General features: G+C 38.9%; 1 protein-coding gene across 3 annotated transcripts in view; it reads left to right on the top strand.

Moving 5' to 3' along the window:
* The first annotated feature begins 1,058 nt into the window (after nucleotides 1-1,058).
* The window catches only part of Nol10 (nucleolar protein 10), an 86,574-nt gene continuing 68,897 nt past the window's right edge, over nucleotides 1,059-18,735 (top strand). Inside the window, exons 1-10 of one of the 3 annotated variants that reach the window (XM_058578361.1) lie at nucleotides 1,141-1,228; nucleotides 4,513-4,558; nucleotides 5,801-5,894; nucleotides 6,286-6,384; nucleotides 8,992-9,069; nucleotides 11,324-11,361; nucleotides 12,951-13,087; nucleotides 14,661-14,726; nucleotides 16,415-16,475; nucleotides 18,079-18,164. In XM_058578361.1, the coding sequence (XP_058434344.1) occupies nucleotides 6,324-6,384; nucleotides 8,992-9,069; nucleotides 11,324-11,361; nucleotides 12,951-13,087; nucleotides 14,661-14,726; nucleotides 16,415-16,475; nucleotides 18,079-18,164 (527 nt within the window). In that variant the 5' untranslated portion in view covers nucleotides 1,141-1,228; nucleotides 4,513-4,558; nucleotides 5,801-5,894; nucleotides 6,286-6,323. Of the gene's footprint in view, nucleotides 1,229-4,512; nucleotides 4,559-5,730; nucleotides 5,895-6,285; nucleotides 6,385-8,991; nucleotides 9,070-11,323; nucleotides 11,362-12,950; nucleotides 13,088-14,660; nucleotides 14,727-16,414; nucleotides 16,476-18,078; nucleotides 18,165-18,735 lie in introns of all 3 variants that reach the window. The other 2 variants (XM_058578362.1, XM_046441255.1) reach the window with 2 other exon arrangements.

Here is an 18,735-nt window from a genome sequence, read left to right as displayed (position 1 = left end):
GAAAATAAATGACTTTTAAAACCCCCCTTTGGATTTGAGGCACTATGTACTAAGTTATTATAAGCAATGACTATATAGAGTAGTAGAGCTACCATGCATTTTGGGACACTGAACCTTGAATCCACTCATTTCTCCAATCTATGGTTTGGAAGAATGCCAACACTGCTTAGTAAGGGAAGTGGAGAATGTTCTGCTTTCAAAAGGACTAGTGTTAACCTGCACTTGCCCTGCAGTTTTCGTTAAGAATTCTCAAGTCCTCCTATTAGACAACAGCAGATGCAGTTTTCTGTATATTAAAAGTCAGCATAAGAAGTTTGTGAAAACTTTCAGAAAAGGAGAAATATGGTACTGAGGAGTTGTGCTGTCACTGCTGTCACGCCCGCCTCAAAAGACATCAGGTTCAAACCCACTTTTCCCTCAATCATCATCATCTCCTTCTCTTTTTTTTCTTACTATTTTCCTTTTCTGTGTGCTTTCTTCTTTTACTTCCTTCATCAGATGAATGTTAAGTACAGACAAAAACAACATTTAAGACGCTTTTCCCCCCTTCCTGCTACTGGGGATCACGCAGGTCTCTCCCACCCTCCTTTTGGAGACAGGCCTGGTCAGGAACCTCGCTCCTACTGCCTGGCCTCCCAAGGAGCTGGGAGCACAGGCGGGCGCCACTGCGCTGGGCCGACACTGCAGCTTTGAGAGCCAGCTATTCCCCACGCGGGAGGAGTGAAAACGGAACGGCGACAACAAGAAACCAACGCCCACTCCGAATCCGCAGCCCGGTGGGCTTCGCTCGCTGACCCCACCCGCCCCTGCCCAGGACCGCGACCTCTCGGCCTGGCTAGCGGTAGCGACCAAAAGGCGACTTCCTGCACCTCGGGAAACCGAGAGGTGAAAAAGCAGAGTCTGGCCGTGCCAGCAACAGCGCAGCCGCCCGCCCGCGTTTCTTCGCCCGGCCTCGCAGGTTCCCCCCACTACACCGCCGCGGTGATTTACGTCTCCCACTTCCGGGAAGTGCGCGTCCCGGAGCCCGGAAGTGCGTCATCTCCCCGCGCCGTCCGCCGCACGCCGTGCGCCCCGTCGCGTTGCGCTGGGGTTCTCTTGCTGTGCTGCTCAGGTGCTGGAGAAGCTGGGACTGCGGCAGGTGCCGTCGCTTCTTGGTGCAGCCATGCAGGTCTCCAGCCTCAACGAGGTGAAGATTTACAGTCTCAGCTGCGGCAAGTCCCTTCCCGAGGTGAGTCCGTCCACGTCCCTCACTCCGGAGCTCCTGGGGGCACTCCTCGCCCACCAGCCGCCGCTCTCCTTGGCCCTGGCCTTGGGCCTGGCCTTGGGCCTGGCTTAGCGGGGCCTCTACTCCCCCCGATTCGTGGAGGCCCAGGGGCTAGTGGCTGTGAGCTAGGGGTCTCGTCGGCCCTGGTAAACAAGGGCGTTACTGTCACCGCATCAGAACCTGGACCGGGAGGTGATCAGGGTCGAAGAGCTTTGCTGGAATTTTTGTGAGGTTCACCAGAACAGAGGGTCTCGTCCCTTGGGCTTGTGTGCATGTCCACAGCCATTCCCACGCCGAGCAGGAAAACGTGGGCAGATGGGTTGACAGAACTCTCTTCCCCTATTTGAATGTTCTCCCGGTTTTCATATCCGTTCGTTTTTGTTGAGCTCCTATTATGAGCGAGGTCCTAGGGTCACAACGGTGGACAAGGGAGATCCAGACTTTGCACCTGTAGCATTTATGGACAGTGTATTCGAATCTTGCTGAACTTGATTCCATGGTGTTAAAACGTCGAAGTCAGAAAGGCCTGGACAAATCGGTAGTACTTCTTCAGTCTTTTCATGTTTGAAGTATTCAGCGAAGCTCTCGCCAGGGGAAAGATGACTTATCCAGGATCACACAGTAGGCTTTGAAGCTTGGTTTTTAGTTCTTATAAGTGGTAGTTAAGCCTCTGTTCAAGCACTTCCAGGGAGAGAAAACTTTGTGGACGCTCATTTCCTTTCGCAGGTCTCCATTCTTAGGAGGGTGAAAATTTACAGCCTTAGCTCAAAATTCTCAAGACTCTGCACTTGTTAGAAAGTGGTTTCAAAATGTACCACTTGATAACATGCCACTATTGGGTGGAGTCTGGCCTTTGGAAAACAAAATAAAGGTAGCTCTACTTCAACGGAGCTCTTCTTCAGTGTATCCGTCACCATTGAGAAATTTGGAACCAATGGTTTAACTGATTCCTCATCTTCCAGTTGTTCTTAACATAGGTGATCTTTCTCATTTTGTTTTTTCATTTTGCTCATTTGTTGAGAGTTAGTATGTGCAGAGAGTTCCATTTTTGTTTGTTTGTTTGTTTGCTTTTCTGTCCTGGGAATTGAACTTAGGACCATGCTGGGCAAGTGGCAAGCTCTCTATTGTTGGGCCACATCTCTAGCCAAGGCAGCTCTAAGTGTTTGGGTACATGGTGAACGTGTTAGATAAAGTTCCCTGTTGGGGAAAAGGATAATGAACAAATGAGCAAATGAGAAAACAATTTCAGATGATAAAAAGTGCTTTTAGTGATGAATGGTTGAGAGTGGGGAAGTCTTATTTTTGATATTGAAAGTTTGAAGTTCTAATAAGTATCAAGTGGAACCTTGAGTAGTAAATAGTAGTGTACATTCTAGCTCTACCTCCTTCAAATGTAAGAGTAAATAGGGTCTTCCCCCGACCCCTTTCCAGCAAGAGAGAGGCACCTATGCAGTGAGAGTGAGGCAACCAGCCTTCCCAGAGCTTGCTTGCTTTTGGGGTGCAGAAGGGGGTGGGCTAGGTTTCTGATTATGTTATTTGGTAAGGTGCTTTTTTTTTTTTTTTTTTTAACTGGGGTGCTCTACCAGCCCTTTTTATTTTTTGTTTTGAGACAAGGTTTTTTTTTCCTAAGTCACCCACACTTGGAACTTGTGATCCTCTTTCCTCAGCCTCCTGAGTACCTAGGATGGCAGGCATGCACTACCACACGTAGTACAATTCTTTATTAGGTATAACTTTATAGAATATTGAGAGGATGGCTTAATTTAGTGAAAGCTTTTGGTTCTTTCATGAACTTTAGAAACATTTTTAGGCTTCTTTTTTCTTGTCCCATGATGACTCCTTTTCCTGTGTGCTGTCAGCTTTTATATAGAAACTCCTGAATGAACTTTTCTTCCTTCCCATCTTCACTGTGTGGAGAATTCCTGGCCTTCCAGGTCCCAGACCCCCATGTAGAAGGATATCTCAGTCTTCACCTCTTTGCCCCACACTCATTTGCTCAAAAGGATGAGCCCTATGATTCTATGAATTTTTGCCTTTGTAAGCAAAACTTCTAAGAAAATTGTATTCTAGTGTATGGTGGTGGGTGGCACCTTAGTAATATACCTTTGTTCTGCTTATGATAAATTGATGTGAAAGAACACATTGAATGCCCCAAAATGTACTCAACAGAACCTTTAATTACAATGTTACTGCCTAAAGTAAAATCAGAATAATACAATCACTGGCATAAATCTGTGTCAGTCCACTAAGAAGATGGGAGGGAGCTCTGGCTCAAAATCAGGCTCTTCAAAGTGTTATCTTGTTCCTCATGTAGACACTGCCTCAGGTGTCACTTAGGGACTTGAGTGGTGAATCTGCATAACCAGAGAGTCCTGAAGATTATCATGTCATAGAATAGGGGATGTACATTGACTTGTGCTTTTAGAGGAGACATATGTTTATTTTTCTTTTGCTTTTCTTTCACTTCTTTATGGCAGGGTTTCTTCACTGATATTGACATATGGACATTTTGAGCTGGTCAGTTCTTTGTTCCTGGAGCCTGTCTTATGCATTTATCATAGGATGTTTGGCATTGTTCTGGTCTCGACCTGCTGCATGCCAGGAGGATAAACCCCTACCCCAGTTGTGACAACTGTATTTTCAGGAATTGCCAAATGCCTTTTGGGGAACAGAACTGCCCTGGTCAGGAGCCATTGCTTTAAGATAATCATAATTGACAAGTGCTTCCTCTTGTCACCCAGTTAGGCAACAGAATTGTGCTGCTTGCTAGGCTGGGGTATAGAACAAAACCTGGTATCAGTGAGTATGACTGCAAAATTACCATTTATTTATTATCCAGTCAGCTATTTGGCCAGTTATTTATCTGCTTTATTCTTTATGAAAAAAGAGATATTTCAGACTTTCTACTTTTATGTAAAATTTTCACTTAAATAGATGCAGTTATTCCATATATGAGTTACATATTTGAGGCTTACTATTTTCCCTTATATTGTTTAGATGAGTTAGTTTTCTTTCATACGAAACATAGGAGTTTGAGAAACTCATTGTCTAATGTATGTAAGCATATACAAGAAAAAATCTACAACATCTCTTCACAGTAGTAGTATTAGGATCACAGAATATTTTCATCTTATGTAGAAGTATATATTCCTATCAGGTTTGAATTTTCTAATGTATTACTACTTTTGTAAGCAGAAAACAATTTAGGTGAATTTGTTTTAAAATACAATCTCTTTATTTTCTTTAAGTGGTTGTCTGATAGGAAAAAGAGAGCACTGCAGAAGAAAGATGTTGGTGAGTATTGTCTCTTTCTGCTTCAGTGACGTTAGTGATCCGTATTATAAAGCTCTGGCTCACCTGTTGTGAGTAAGGAGTTACAAAATACAAAGGGACTACTATAGTGGAAAATAAACACTTTTGCCTTTTTCTTTTTAAGAAGCTTTTTGTTGTGGTTGATATGTTCCTGGGAGGTGTGGGATTTGATTTTATTCTACTTAAAAACTAATAAATTAACCTCTTACTTCCTGGGTCAGAGATAGAGACTTTATTACTTAGAGCACAGCAAGTCCAGTGAGTGTCAGCATACTCATGATAATTTCCACTAGAGTCCCACGGGGATATTCAGCACCATGCAGATGGGTGCTCCCTAGACAGTGGATTTGCGTTGCAGCTAAGGCGCCTTGAGCTGGGAAGACCACTGCTTTTATAGCAGTCAGTAAGGAAGCCTGCTCTTTGTCTAAAAGGGACATATAATTGCATCTGTCAGGGTTTCCAGCTGTATAAATAACCCTGAAAAATGGTCTAGATATAAGAGTGGCAGTGCCTTGCAGTCTTGCCACAATCAGCAAGATGTATGAGAACTCGAGGCCCAAGGAGGACCTCTTTGAACATTCCAACAATTTTTTTTTTTTTTTGAGGGGTACTAGGGATTGAATCCAGGGGCACTTGACCACTGAGCTGCATCTCCAGCCCTATTTTGAATTTTATTTAGAGACCATCTCACTGAGTTGCTTAGTGCTCACTTTTGCTGATCCTCCTGCCTCCTGAGTCACTTTGTGCCACTGTGCTCAGCGACATTCCAACATTTGTTTTGTTTTCCAGTGTATCAGAATCTTTTTAAGTTAAATCTATTTGTCTGTTTTTTAAATAATAAGCATTTTTCTTTCTGAATGAAACAATTATACGCATAGAGTGTATGAACATAAATAGAAGATTTGGATTCTTTTGTAATATAATTTTTTCCCTACATTTTTTATTGGTACGTCATAATTATATGTATTAATGGGAAGATTTTGATTCTTTAACTTGATGACAGCAGAGAAAAATCAGAATGTAAGATTTGTGATTATGAAATCAGAAATTGGTGGACAGATTTTCTTTACATTTTTCTCTATTACATTTTGTCATGGATAAAAAATTTATCTTTCCTTGTTTTTTCTTTCTTTCTTTCTTTTTTTTGGTACTAGGAATTGAACCCAGGGGTGCTTAACTACGGAACCACATCCACAGCCCTTTTAATTTTTTATTTTGAGACAGGGTCTCTCTGAGTTGCTAGGGCCTTGCTGAGTTGCTGAGGCTGGCTTTGCACTTGTGATCCTCCTACCTCATCCTCCTAAACCTGGGATTACAGGTGTGTGCCACTATACCTGGCTTCCCTTATATTTCATTTAAAATTGAGTGTATAAAAATCAAAGATTAATGGGTTTCTGGATGTGGGGTAAAGATCACAAGGTAAGAGTAGGTTTTATATAATACTACGGTTAGAAAATTAAAATTTTAATTCAAAAGATAACAAAAATAACTGCTCTAATACTTACAGATTTTGATTTTATCTAATTCTCCCATTCCCTTGTTCTCTTGTGTAACAAAATGGATTCATGGGACTGGGGTTGTGGCTCAGTGGTAGAACTCTTGCCTAGCATATGTGAGGCACCGGGTTCGATTCTTAGCACCACATAAAAAATAAAGTTATGTTAAAAAAAAAAATAAATAAACTGGTTATTTTTTCTCTCTCTTTGTAGATGTCCGTAGGAGAATTGAACTTATTCAGGATTTTGAAATGCCTACTGTGTGTACCACTATTAAGGTGTCAAAAGATGGACAGTATATTTTAGCAACTGGTAAGCATCTTTTTGGTTATGATTTACATACCTTTCATAGCATGAAATGCTGTGGTGGAAAGGTCACTTTTTTTTACCCTAACATTTTATTGTAAAAAAGTTCAGACATAAAGAAATATTGAAAAAAATTGTACTATGAGCACCCAGTTATTTACTGCCTAGATTCTGCAATTAATAGTAGACTATTTATAGTAATAATTAAATAAATCGTTTACTATTTGCTATCTCACCTATTTATTTCTCTTTCTGTGCATTCATCAATCCCTCTTGTTTTTGTTGTTGTTGTTGTATTGGGGATTGAACCCAGGGGTTCTGTACCCTGCTCATCTTGCCCTTTTTCTGAGACAGGGTCTTGCTAAGTTACCCAGATTGGCCTTGAACTTGTGATTTTCCTGTCAGCCTCCCAAGTAACAGGTTACAGGTGTGTGCCACTGTGCCTGGCTCTATCTTGTTTTTTGTTGCATTTCAGAGCAAGTAGTAAGTATTGGCTTACTTCACCTGTATGTACCTTAGCGTGTATGTCATTAACTAGAAATTCATGGAGGTTTTGTATGTGTGCGTGCTTGGTATAGTACAGGAGGTTGAGCTCAAGGCCTTGTTATGCTAGGCAGGTGCTCTAACACTGAGCTGCATTTCCAGCCTTGCATATGTCTAGGTTTACAATTTGTTGAGCTTTGACAAATGGACATAACCTGCGTAACCCAGAATTGTTCTTGGGAATGAGGGGGAAAAAACAGGAAATAGAAGGACTGCTTTTATTTATGTTTATCTTTTTTGTCACATATTTTGTGATGGTCAAAGTAAAACATGTAAACCTTGTAAATGATAAAAAAATAAAAAGCAAAAACAAAACCAAAACAAACAAAATGGGAATGAAGGCCCCGCATATATTCAGTCTTCCATATGGCCCTTCAGACACTCAAATGTACAGATCTTTTTAAATGGTCATCATATAACAGTGGGCTCCAAGTATATTTACTGTTTTTTCAACTTCTGTTTATTTATCTATTTTTTGACAGTACTAAGGATGGAACCCAGGCCCTTGTGTATGGTAGGCATACATTTTGCCTGCTGAGCTGTATCATTAGCCCTGAACTTTTCTTTTTTAAAATGAAATCTTAGGCTTTCTTGTGGTATTGAGGATTTAACCTAGGGACTCTCTACTGCCAAGGTATACCGGCCTTTGTGTGTGTGTGTGTGTGTGTGTGTGTGTTACTTGGGATTGAACCCAAGGCCTTCTGTGTGCAAGGCAAACACTCTACCAACTGAACTATGTCCCTGAAATCTTAGGTGTTGATTCATGCCAAAAAACAAAACTATCTCATTTTTTTTTTTTTAAGATTTTTTGTTTCAGAAACCAACTTTTTTCTTCTCATTGCCAATGTGATAAATTTATACAGAACACAAACTTACAGAAATACATAGCATAAAATGTGAAAGTCGTCAGAATTGTACTGCTCATAACATTTAACAGGGATGAGAGGTGGGAGGGAAAGGGAGAGAGAAGGGAAATTGCATGGTAATGGAAGGAGACCCTCAGGGTTATACAGTGGAGGGGGTAGAGAGAGAGGAGGGGAGGGGAGGGGAGAGGTGGGGAGGGGGGAGGGTGGAGGATGGGAAAGGCAGAGGAGCACAACAGACACTAGTATGGCAATATCTAAATCAATGGATGTGTAACTGATGTGATTCTGCAATCTGTGTATGGGGTGAAGGTGGGAGTTCATAACCCACTTGAATCAAAGTGTGGAATATGATATGTCAAGAAATTTGTAATGTTTTGAACAACCCACAACAAAAAATTAAAAAAAAAAAAAAAAAGAATTGCACTGCTCAGAGATAGACCATCATTATGAAGTCAGTACTTATTCCTCCACTTTTTCCTGCACAGAGTACTACCACCACCGGCGTTCAGTTCTACAGAATGGAGTGCCTCTTCTGTGGCACTCCCTTCTGTTTTCTCCCTCTGCAGGACGTGTCATTTTCCACCCCAGGGGTTACAGGTCTGTTCCTCTCTTTATGAGGTGCATAATGTTCCTTTGTGTAGATTTGCCACCGTTTGTTTAAGCATATTCCTGTCAGGTGACATTTCATTTGCTTTCAGTTTCTAGCCAGTATAAATAGTGCACCAGCAACTGCTCTTCCTATCTTTGGTACATTCTTGAGGATGTTTCTTTAGATTCAGTTTGTGTAAGTTGAAATGTAGTTTCAAGGTGCATAGACATGACATATCCTACAGGTATTGCCCGATTGTCCTCTGAAGAAGTTGTGTCAGTTACACTGTTCAGCAGCAGTATGTCAGACCACTCCCACCAGCACAGATCTTTTTCATCTTTGCCATTGGGGTGGACAAAAACGGCTTCATGGTCTCAATCTACTTTCGTTAGCTCTTCCTGAGGTCTTTTATTTGTAATTCATTTTCAATGACTTGCTTGTTTGTCCTTTGCTCATTTCCCTCTTGGACTGCTTTTAAGTTAGTTCCTTTTGTTTGATTTGGTCACAATGAATACTGCCTACCTCTGAACAAAAGGTATCCTCACTAGTTCTACAGGATATTGACTATGAAAAGTCTATCTTTAGGTTTTACATCACTTTAATTTTTTTTTATAGGAACATATAAACCCCGGGTTCGGTGTTATGACACCTATCAGTTATCCTTGAAGTTTGAAAGGTGTTTAGATTCCGAAGGTGAGTAATATAATAACTTTGAGTTTGTAAAAATAACTTTTGATATTTGTCTACTTTTCTGCCTTTCAAAATGGAAATGGGGTGTTGTGCTAGTTAGTTTTTGTCACTGTGACCAAAGTACTTGAGAAGAACAATTTAGAAGAGGGAAAGTTCATTTTGGTTCCTGGTTCAGTGGTTGGCCATTGCTCTGGGCCCTGGGCAAGTCAGGACATCACTGTGAAAGAGCATGGTGAAGTGCTGCCTACCTCATGGTGACCAGAAAGCAGAGAGAAAGTGGGGAAGGGGCCTCATGGAAGATGCACCCTTCCAGGGCACACCCCCAGTGACTCACCTCCTCCAGCCACGCCCAGTTAGTCCATTAGAACTAGCTTGGGCCCATCAACCCACAACTCTCATAATCCAATCATTTCACCTCTGACATAGTTCTGCATTCACACAGGAACTTTTGGGGGACACCTCGTATCTAAACCACAACAGTTGTATGTTAGTTTTCTATTGTTATGTATCAAATTAGTACAAACACGGTGGTTTAAAGATCCATTTAGCAGCTTGCTGTTCTGTAAGTCAGTAAGTCCTTCCAGGCTCTGCTGTGTCCTGTGTTCAGAGCTGAATCAGGGTGCCAGCCAGCTGTGCTCTTGTTTGTAGGACTGAACATAAGACTGTGCTTCCAGACTCACTCAGGTTGTTGGCAGACTTCAGTTTGTTGTGGTTGTAGGACTGGGGATCCCATTTCTTGCTGTCAGCTGGCTATGTTGGCTTGTTAAAGCTGCCTGCATGCCTTGTCCCGTGGTCACTGCCACATTTGAGCCAGCAGCAGCTCATTAGATCCTTCTAGTGCTTTGCATCTTTCTGACTTTCCCTTCACTACCAGCAAAAGGAAACTGTTTCTATAGGCTCATATGATTATAAATCTCCCCTTTGATATATAAGGTAACATTTCAGAGGAGTGGTGTCTCAGCAAGTCACAGGGTCCTCCCACACTCGCAGAGGAGCAAGGATTGTACTAGAGTAAAGGTCACTGAGAGTCATTCTCAGGTTCTGCCAAGCATGGAAGGCACATTAAAATGGGGAAGTTCAACTTTTATTAGCTGGCACTGTGTTGGGGATTAAGGGAAAAGGAGTTAATGGGAGGTTACTAAGGGCCTCACTAAGTTGCTGAAGCTGGCCTTGAACTTGTGATACTCCTGCCTCAGCCTCCCTAGTTGCTGGGATTACAGGTGTGTACCACCACACCCGTGGGAGTTTCCTTAGAATTACAAGCCCATTCTAACTTGTCTCACCCTTGGCCTTTTGAAAACTAGAACCTCTGTGTGCCACTAGTACAGTGGTTTTCATTCTTTACTTTTATTTAGCAGATAAACTATGAATAGGTAAAGAGTTACTGTTATCCTTTTTTAAAAATATTTTTAGTTGTAGATGGGCACACTACCTTTATAGTCGGGAGCTGAGCGCCCCCTAGCTTTGAGAGATGGAAATGTGGAGACTGGCTTCCCTAACTGGGAAGCAGGAGGATCCCCATCTCCCCTCAGCAGAGGAGCAAAGCTTTGGGAGTGGGTGTTACCCAGTGGAGGGGGCTGGCTTCTTGTTCCTTTGTAATATTACCCCTTAATCTTTTTTGGGATAGAGTGTTCCATGGAATCTCCCCTTGTGTGCCCCCTATATAAGAATAAAGAATCCAGGTGGCTCTCTGTCTTTCCAAAGGACCCCTAAGGTCGAGAGCTGTCACTGGATCCAAAAAAAGGGTATTTTCTGTCTGTGTGTAATTATTTTCGTGCCAACTCAAATTCACCTTGAGTGACCCTGACTGATTTAAATAAAATAAAAGTGTCGTGGCACTTTATTTATTTATTTTTATGTGGTGTTGAGGATTGAACTCAGTGCCTCACATATGCTAGGCAAGTGCTCTACCATAAGCTACAACCCCAGCTCTGTTTTTTTTTTTTAATCAATATTTAAAATGTTTTTAAATATATATTGGAAAGTCTTAAAAATTATTTTGAACATCTGGGTAAAATACTGACAAAATTTAGAAGTCATATTTTGTGGATTTGCTTCGTTCTATAAAAATCTAGATGGTTTATATTGAATTTTCCATTTGTCATTTTGGGGGCAACATGGCAGTTTTATTCTTGTATGGGTTAAACAGTATTTCTGTATAATTTCTGCGTTGATTTAGAATCTTTGCCTCAAGATTTTTTTTTTTAAAAGAATGTTGATTGATAATTGCATTTTTCCCCTATTTCTTCTTTTTCAGTTGTCACCTTTGAAATTTTATCAGATGACTATTCAAAGGTATGTTTGACAGCATGGATTTGTGCTGATTATATTAAAGGAATGAGTGAGTGGAATTTATAAGGATAAAGATATTCAATTTTCAGTTGTTAAAGAAGATTGTGTATTAGTAGATAACCTATCTTTTTGCTCTTAATATACTTGTAGTTTGGTGCATGTGTGATATGTAGTATTTTTTAGGACAACTGAGGTAAAGATGACTTTTGGCCTAATTTAGCTTTCCATTGATGAGACTTTATCTCCATTTTTAAGAATTGGAAGCAGTCATTTTTTTTTAGACCATCTTATTTACTAGATTTGTAATTCTGATTTTTGAACTTAGGTTTGTTGCCAGGTTGTTTTTGCTCTCTGATTCATAAGAGTAAATTAGCACTGTTGTACATTTCATTTTCTTGACCCAGCAAGTGGTTGTGGTGTCTTCTGGTACAATTCAGAACACAACTAAACAGATTTATTTGTTTGCTTTTCTTTATGCTGTTGGTCCATCTTTCAATTCTTATGGTCATTTTCTACAATTAGAAAATGTTAATAAAGTCTTTATTCAATTTAAAGTGAAAAATTTTTATGAAACATTATGATGTCCCATTAATATCTATAATTTTTATGTACCAGCTAAAATAAATTTACTAAAATAAAAGCATTATTTAGTGATGTTAAATGGCATTGTGAGGAATGGCTGGGGGTGCAGTTCAATAGTAGAGCACTTTCCTACTGTGTGCAAGGCCCTGAATTCAATCCCAGCACCATTAAAAAAAAAAATGTCGACTTGAAGGAAAATTGAATTTTCTTAGCTGACATGCTTCGTGCTAGGGGAGCGCTGTACCGCTGAGCCACAATCCCAGCCCCTGATATGGTTCGTGTATTGTCTTTAGTTCTGAGAACTGTGAGTTTTCAGTTTATTCTTTTATCTGTGGTAGCTTTTATCATGTATTTTGGGGACATACAATTTTAAAATATATATTTTTTAATATTGACAAATTTGCAATTAAATGCTATCTGTAGGGTTTTCAGTTACCTTTGTAGTATAATTAAAATTAAATTAAATGAGTTTATCAAACTGTGTGATCGTGTGGGATTATTAGAATGTGTTCTTCAGTGAAGCAGAAAGGTGCTCTTGCGACTAGTGTACACCACTCCACATTAGAATGTGCTGGAGCCACGTCAGCGAAAGGCATTTGTCTTAGTTCTGTTGGTTAGAAGGAAAGGCTCTCAGAGACGATGTTGAGGTGCAGGAAGGCATCAGGAAACAGAGAATGGTTGTGATTCTTTTTCTTAAGTTTTTTTTTTTTTTTTAATAGATATTTTTAGTTGTTAATGGGTCTTTATTTTTTTTTTACTTATTTATGTGTGGTGCTGAAGATCAAACCCAGTCCCTTTTACATGCAAGGCAAGTGCTCTGCCACTGAGTTATAGCCCCAGCCCAGGGTTGTGATTCTTAATTCCACTGGAGTGTGTGGGATGTCTGTGTGTTTAGAGAGAGCAAGTGTGAGAGCGATCAGTTTTTTTTTTTTTTTCCCCCTTGCTTTGGTGATGATGAAATAAAAACTCTATGTAGAAACCTAAGTAAAGTGATTTTCTTTTATTTTCAGATTGTCTTCTTACATAATGATAGATATATTGAATTTCATTCACAATCAGGTTTTTACTACAAAACCAGAATACCAAAGTTCGGGAGAGATTTCTCTTATCACTATCCATCCTGTGATTTGTACTTTGTTGGTGCAAGGTATTGGATCTACTCACTCTTTTTCTTTTTCCTTTTCACTTCACAAACAATTTCTCTTATTAAATTTCCTGTATAGTTTCTCTGTTTAAATAGCCTTAACAGATAAAGTGATACATGGTTATTATTTTAAAGAAAAAAATCTTTGTGGGGTGTGGTGGGTACATGCCAGTAATCATTCTAGCTGCTTGGGAGGTTGAGGCAGGAGGATTACATGTTCAAAGTGGGCCTCAGCAATTTAGCGAGGCCCTAAGTACCTTAGTGAGACACTGTCTCAAAATAAAAAGGGCTGGGGCTGTGACTCAGTGGTTAAGCACCCCTGGGTTCAATCCCCAGTACCAAAAAAAGAAAAAAGAAACCAAGGAATAAGCCAAAAATAAGTCTACTAGTTACACACTGGTGCGTCTTGTGTATAAGAGGTATCGTAACATTTTAATACCTGTTGTTCTGCTTAATAAAATATTCTAACATTAAAAGTATTTATGGTAGTTTTATGTTACAGTGGGTAAAGCAGGAAATGCTGGTAGGAAATATAAGCCTGTTCAATATAGCCCAGTTGCCACATGTACAAGATACATATTTGTTTATTTTACATATTGTTTATTTTACTCTGTTTCCCAGATTTCTCTTTATTTTTCCAAACTTGTAGTTCCTGCTTTAAGTTTTATTCAGTATCAGTAATGTATTTCTCTCTGAACCATTTTGTAATTGAGGTCATATGTGGTTATGGACTCTAGTTAAAAAACATTGGGAGCAGCTTTACACAAGAATAATACATGATCCCTGCTTTTAAGTTGCTTTATGTTTCAAGGAGACTAAATCATTTAGGATGTCACCCTTGACTTCTGTTGCCTATTCTCTAAATACAGAGAGCTGTATCTGCAACCTAGTAGGATAATTTTGTTGGTGAGGTCCATTTCTTAGCCCTGTTATATAGTATTCTAAAACTTCTTATCCTCAAGTGTCACCTTTTTATAAATATAAAAGAAAATTCAGGGGCTGAGGTTGTAGCTCAGCAATAGAGTACTCGCCTAACATATGTAAGGCCTTGAGTTCAGTCCTCAGCACTACATATAAATAAATAAAGGTATTGTGTCCAACTAAAAAGATATTAAAAAAGAAAATTCCTATCCCTTATAGAAAATTTTGAAAATGTAAAAAAAAAGTATAAAAAAGAAAATTCATCCATAATTACACGACCCAGAGGAAACCTTTGCTAGTATTTTGTTGTATTTCCTTCTGATCTTTTATTTTATATTAGATATATTATATATACCTTTGAATCTTTCATTTTCTGTGTTATTTGTAAATAGTCTAATTACTTCATGATATTTCCTCAACAAATAGTTTAACTTACCTTTATACATTACGGGTTTGTAAATAAGATGAATATATTTTAGATCTGAAATAAATCTTTTTATCATTTTGCAAAGGAAAGTGATGAGTTATGATGATGATAATTAATCATGCATATATTTTATAAGTGATATATGTATGTAGTTCTGAAATTTACATTTATTTAAATAAAAGTTTATTGTAGTTTGCCATATTTTTAGCTTTCTTCATTTCTTTGCAGCTCTGAAGTTTACAGATTAAATTTAGAACAAGGACGATATCTGAATCCTCTACAAACTAATGCTGCGTGAGTATTGTTTGAAGTGATGCTATATTTATTTTGACCAGGAGATGGTGCTAGGTGCTCAAGTTTTTAATCAGATAACCTGTATTATATTTAAGTAGACTTTGTTCCACTTAGTTTAAATTTTTTTTTCTTAAACAAAACCTTCACTAAGAGACCTGGTGATTTCTTTAAAAATTTCAATTCTCACTTTAAAACTTCCCCAGCCTTGAAAGAACTCAGCTTAGGGCTGGGGATATGGCTCATTGGCTTCCTACTTGGGTCACATGCATGAAGCCCTGAATTAATCCCCCGAGCTCAACAACAGCAAAACAAACAGAAACATTCAGCTTGATATTTTTATTTGCAGTGTTAAGTTTTCATTTATGATTTGGTTTTGTTCCACATTTTCTCACTTGGAAAATTTTGATTATTGTGTAATTTTTTAATTTTTTATTTTTTATGTTATCAGCACACATTTGAGATTTAAAATTTTTTCCTTTTATCATACACTATAAGCTACACTTACATTTTATTCAAAGAGAAATTCTTTAGGAATGAACTTATTGTTATCATCTTATTGAATAATAAATAACCATGAGAATGAAAACACCACATACCAGGCATTATTCTGCCATTTTACTTATATCGGCTCATTTTAAACTGACATCAGATATTGTAGTAGGTCCCAGTGTCTTCACTTTACAGAGAGAGCAGCCTAGTATCAGAGGAGTTAGTGGTTTGCCCAAGGCCAGACAGTGAGTTCAGGATAGGAGCTGGATTGTTTCTCATTTGTGTGAAGAAAGAACTTGTTGAATTTGTCTTATTGCTTTGAGAATATTTTTAAAGGTTAGAAGAGCATACAGTGATTTATGAAAACAAGTAAACTTGTTCCACGTTGGCCTGAATTGCTTTTCTTTCTTTTTCTTTTTGCGATACAGAGGATTGAACCTAGGGCTCTCTACCAGTGAGTTACATATCCAGCCCTTTTTATTTTTTATTTTGAGACGGGCTTGCTAAATTTTCCAGGCTGTCTTTGAACCAGCTATCCTGATGCTTCAACCTCCCAAGTTACTGGGATTATAGGCATTGCTGGAATTATAGTCATGTGCCACCATGCCTGGTGTGCTTTTATTTTCTTTTTTAAAAAAGCTTATAGCTTCACAATGCATTATTGCATAACAAAACGTTACCTGTTCTTTAGTTTCATGATTTCCTGTTTATTATAATAAAAGCTGGTGTATTGTGTGTCTTCATACTATGTATATTGCTGAACACTTTGCAGTCACTTTCATTTAGTCCTCACAACAATCCAGTGAGGTAGGTGAAATATCTACTTGATAGAGACTGAAAATGAGGCTTAGATCAGCATTGCTGTAGTGATAGCCTGTGTTCCTGAGACTTGCCTTGGAAGAAAGCAGAATAACCCTTTCTTTTCTAGATGGTGGAATAGTGTTTCAGAAGGAAAGCCTGTCTTGTGTGTCACCGGGTAAGCAGGGTGTTACCTGTTACCTTGGGGACTGGAAGCTCTGGTGGCTTCTAGCCCAGGCTTAATTCCTTCATTTTTCACTTGCAGGTGATGAGAGAATATGCACATCTTCTGTCTCCGTGGAATTTGTATTAAATGTTTATTTAGAAAGCTTATTGAATACGTCTTTTCTCAAAAATAGATGCTAAGTAGTATTTTCTTCCTTGTTGCTTTACTGTTTTAGGGAGAACAATGTTTGTGACATAAATTCAGTGCATGGCTTGTTTGCCACAGGAACAATTGAGGTAAGCATGTGCTGACCTTATTTCTTTTTCCGTTTCTCTTTTTTTTTTCCTTCTGTTCTAGTCATACATGACAGAGGAATGCATTTCAATTCATTGTAAATGGAGCATAACTTTTCATTTCTCGTTGTACACAGTGTAGAGTTGCACGATATGTGTGGTCATACATGTACCTAGGGTAGTGATGTTCATCTCATTCAACCATCTTTCCTGCCCCCATACCCCTTCTCTTTGCCCAGTCACTGACTTTATTTCTTTCAGTATTTGTTTCACATTTGATTGTGAATGGAATTTATATTTAAAGCCAGTTGCTTGATTCCTCAGAGCAGGATGATAATGAGGTAATGGCCCTGGTTTGCTGTTTGCATATTACATTGACCTTTGTACACAGAGACATGGCTACTCCACAACTGCTGACTGTGCTGGTCATGCATGCATCAGAGTGGGGCGCCACAGAGACTGTTCTGGGTACTTGAGGGAAGGTATAGATAGCTAAGTCCAACCTGCCACTGCCCTGGGATTGCTGGCCCAAGAGGAGCACTGCAGACAAACACGCTGGTTTTTATGGGAGGCAATATTTTTTGGAATCTCAACTCTCATTTATTAGATGGCTTCATGTCTGTGAATTAGTTGTTTTTCCTAAGACTGAGTTTCTTCATTGCTGAGACAGTAATACAGTCACAAGCTGCTTAATGACATTTGTGTCAATGATGGACTCTATGGGCTATGGCCCAGCGATGCTGTAGCTGTCTTTGTGTTAGTACAAACTATAATGTTTATATAAGGATAAAATTGCCCAGTGATGTGGGTCTCAGATTGTATCCCCATCATTAAGCAATATGTGACTGTACTTACCTTAGCAACTCTTCAGAAGTGTGGATGATCTTCATATGAAATAACCTATATAAAAACAACATAAACTAGAAAAGTATATAGAATGGTGTCATGTGTTATATAGAAGCATTCAACAAATATCAAACACACACTGTACTTTTAAACTACAGTAACTTTGAATCAGGGTGCTTCATGTTTGTCAAGAATTTTTCTAGATATCTGGGCATGGTGGTGCACACCTGTAATCTCAGTGACTTGAGAGACTGAGACAGGAGGATTGCAAGTTTGAGGCCAGCCTGAGCAACTTAGCAGTAAATAGGACTTGGATGTAACTCAGTGGCAGAGTGCTCCTAGTTTCAATTCAATTCCCTGTACTGGGGGGGGGGGGGATATATATATATATGTATGTATGTATGTATGTATATATGTATGTATATATTTCCCCCCACCCCGAGATTTGCATTTTTTCATTGGGATAATGAGAAATACTCAGAGTTTAAAAAGATGCACATATACCAGAGGTACATAACAAAAAATGTATTCTTGTATACCTTCCAGATACTAAATCCCATAATAGAGATAACTTATGACCAGTTTTTTCCTTAATTAAAGCTCATGAAATAATTATTTAAACAGTACTAAAAAGGGCATAAGGTAAAAAGTTAAATTTTTATTTTCCATGAGATAATCAGTGTTAATAAATCTTATTTTGAATGTGTTTAAAATTCTTGTAGTAGTAACTTTCATTTAAAATTGGTTTTCATTTGTGTAGGGTCGAGTGGAGTGCTGGGACCCAAGAACTCGAAATAGAGTTGGCCTGTTAGACTGTGCGTTAAATAGTGTCACAGCAGATTCAGAGTGAGTAGAAGTTAATTTGTGATATAATTAATATGAACCTTCTGATTTAAGCAAATGTATCAATATGAAATTACAATAAATTGCTACAGTATTAAACTCTTTAGGGAAAAATTGTAGTGACTGTAATTGTTTTACATAAAAATGCTCTCATGTAAAAGCTGATTAAGTGGTTGATTCAGATACAATTTCTTTTTTGCTCCTTTCCTTCCTTCTGCCTTCCATTCCCTTTCTTTTTTTCTTTCTTTCTTTCTTTTCAGTTCTAGGGATTGAATCCAGGGCCTTGCACATAGTAGGCAAGTGTCCTGAGTGTCCTCGGGCCTTTAAAAAATTTTTTGATGGTGTTGTTCAAGTTGTCCATGCTGACTTCGATCATGTGATCCTCAGCTTTTGGAGTAGCTGAGATTCCAGGCATGCACCACTGTGCCCAGCCAAATAGAATTCCTTTCTCAAATACTACACAGACGTCTTAGTTCTGTGGAATTTGTTAGCGTATTATAGAGATTTATATTCTGATTCTACTGTATGACCAAGGACGCACTACTCTAGTTAACAGGCAAAAAGATGTGCTTTG

The sequence above is a fragment of the Marmota monax genome, unplaced genomic scaffold (assembly GCF_021218885.2).
Source record: "Marmota monax isolate L192 unplaced genomic scaffold, Marmota_monax_Labrador192_F-V1.1 WCK01_AAM20220418_F8-fsc00010, whole genome shotgun sequence".
NCBI classification, from domain to species: domain Eukaryota; kingdom Metazoa; phylum Chordata; class Mammalia; order Rodentia; family Sciuridae; genus Marmota; species Marmota monax.
The sequence above is the reverse complement of the archived record's forward strand: the minus strand, read 5'-3'. Positions and strand labels throughout refer to the sequence as shown.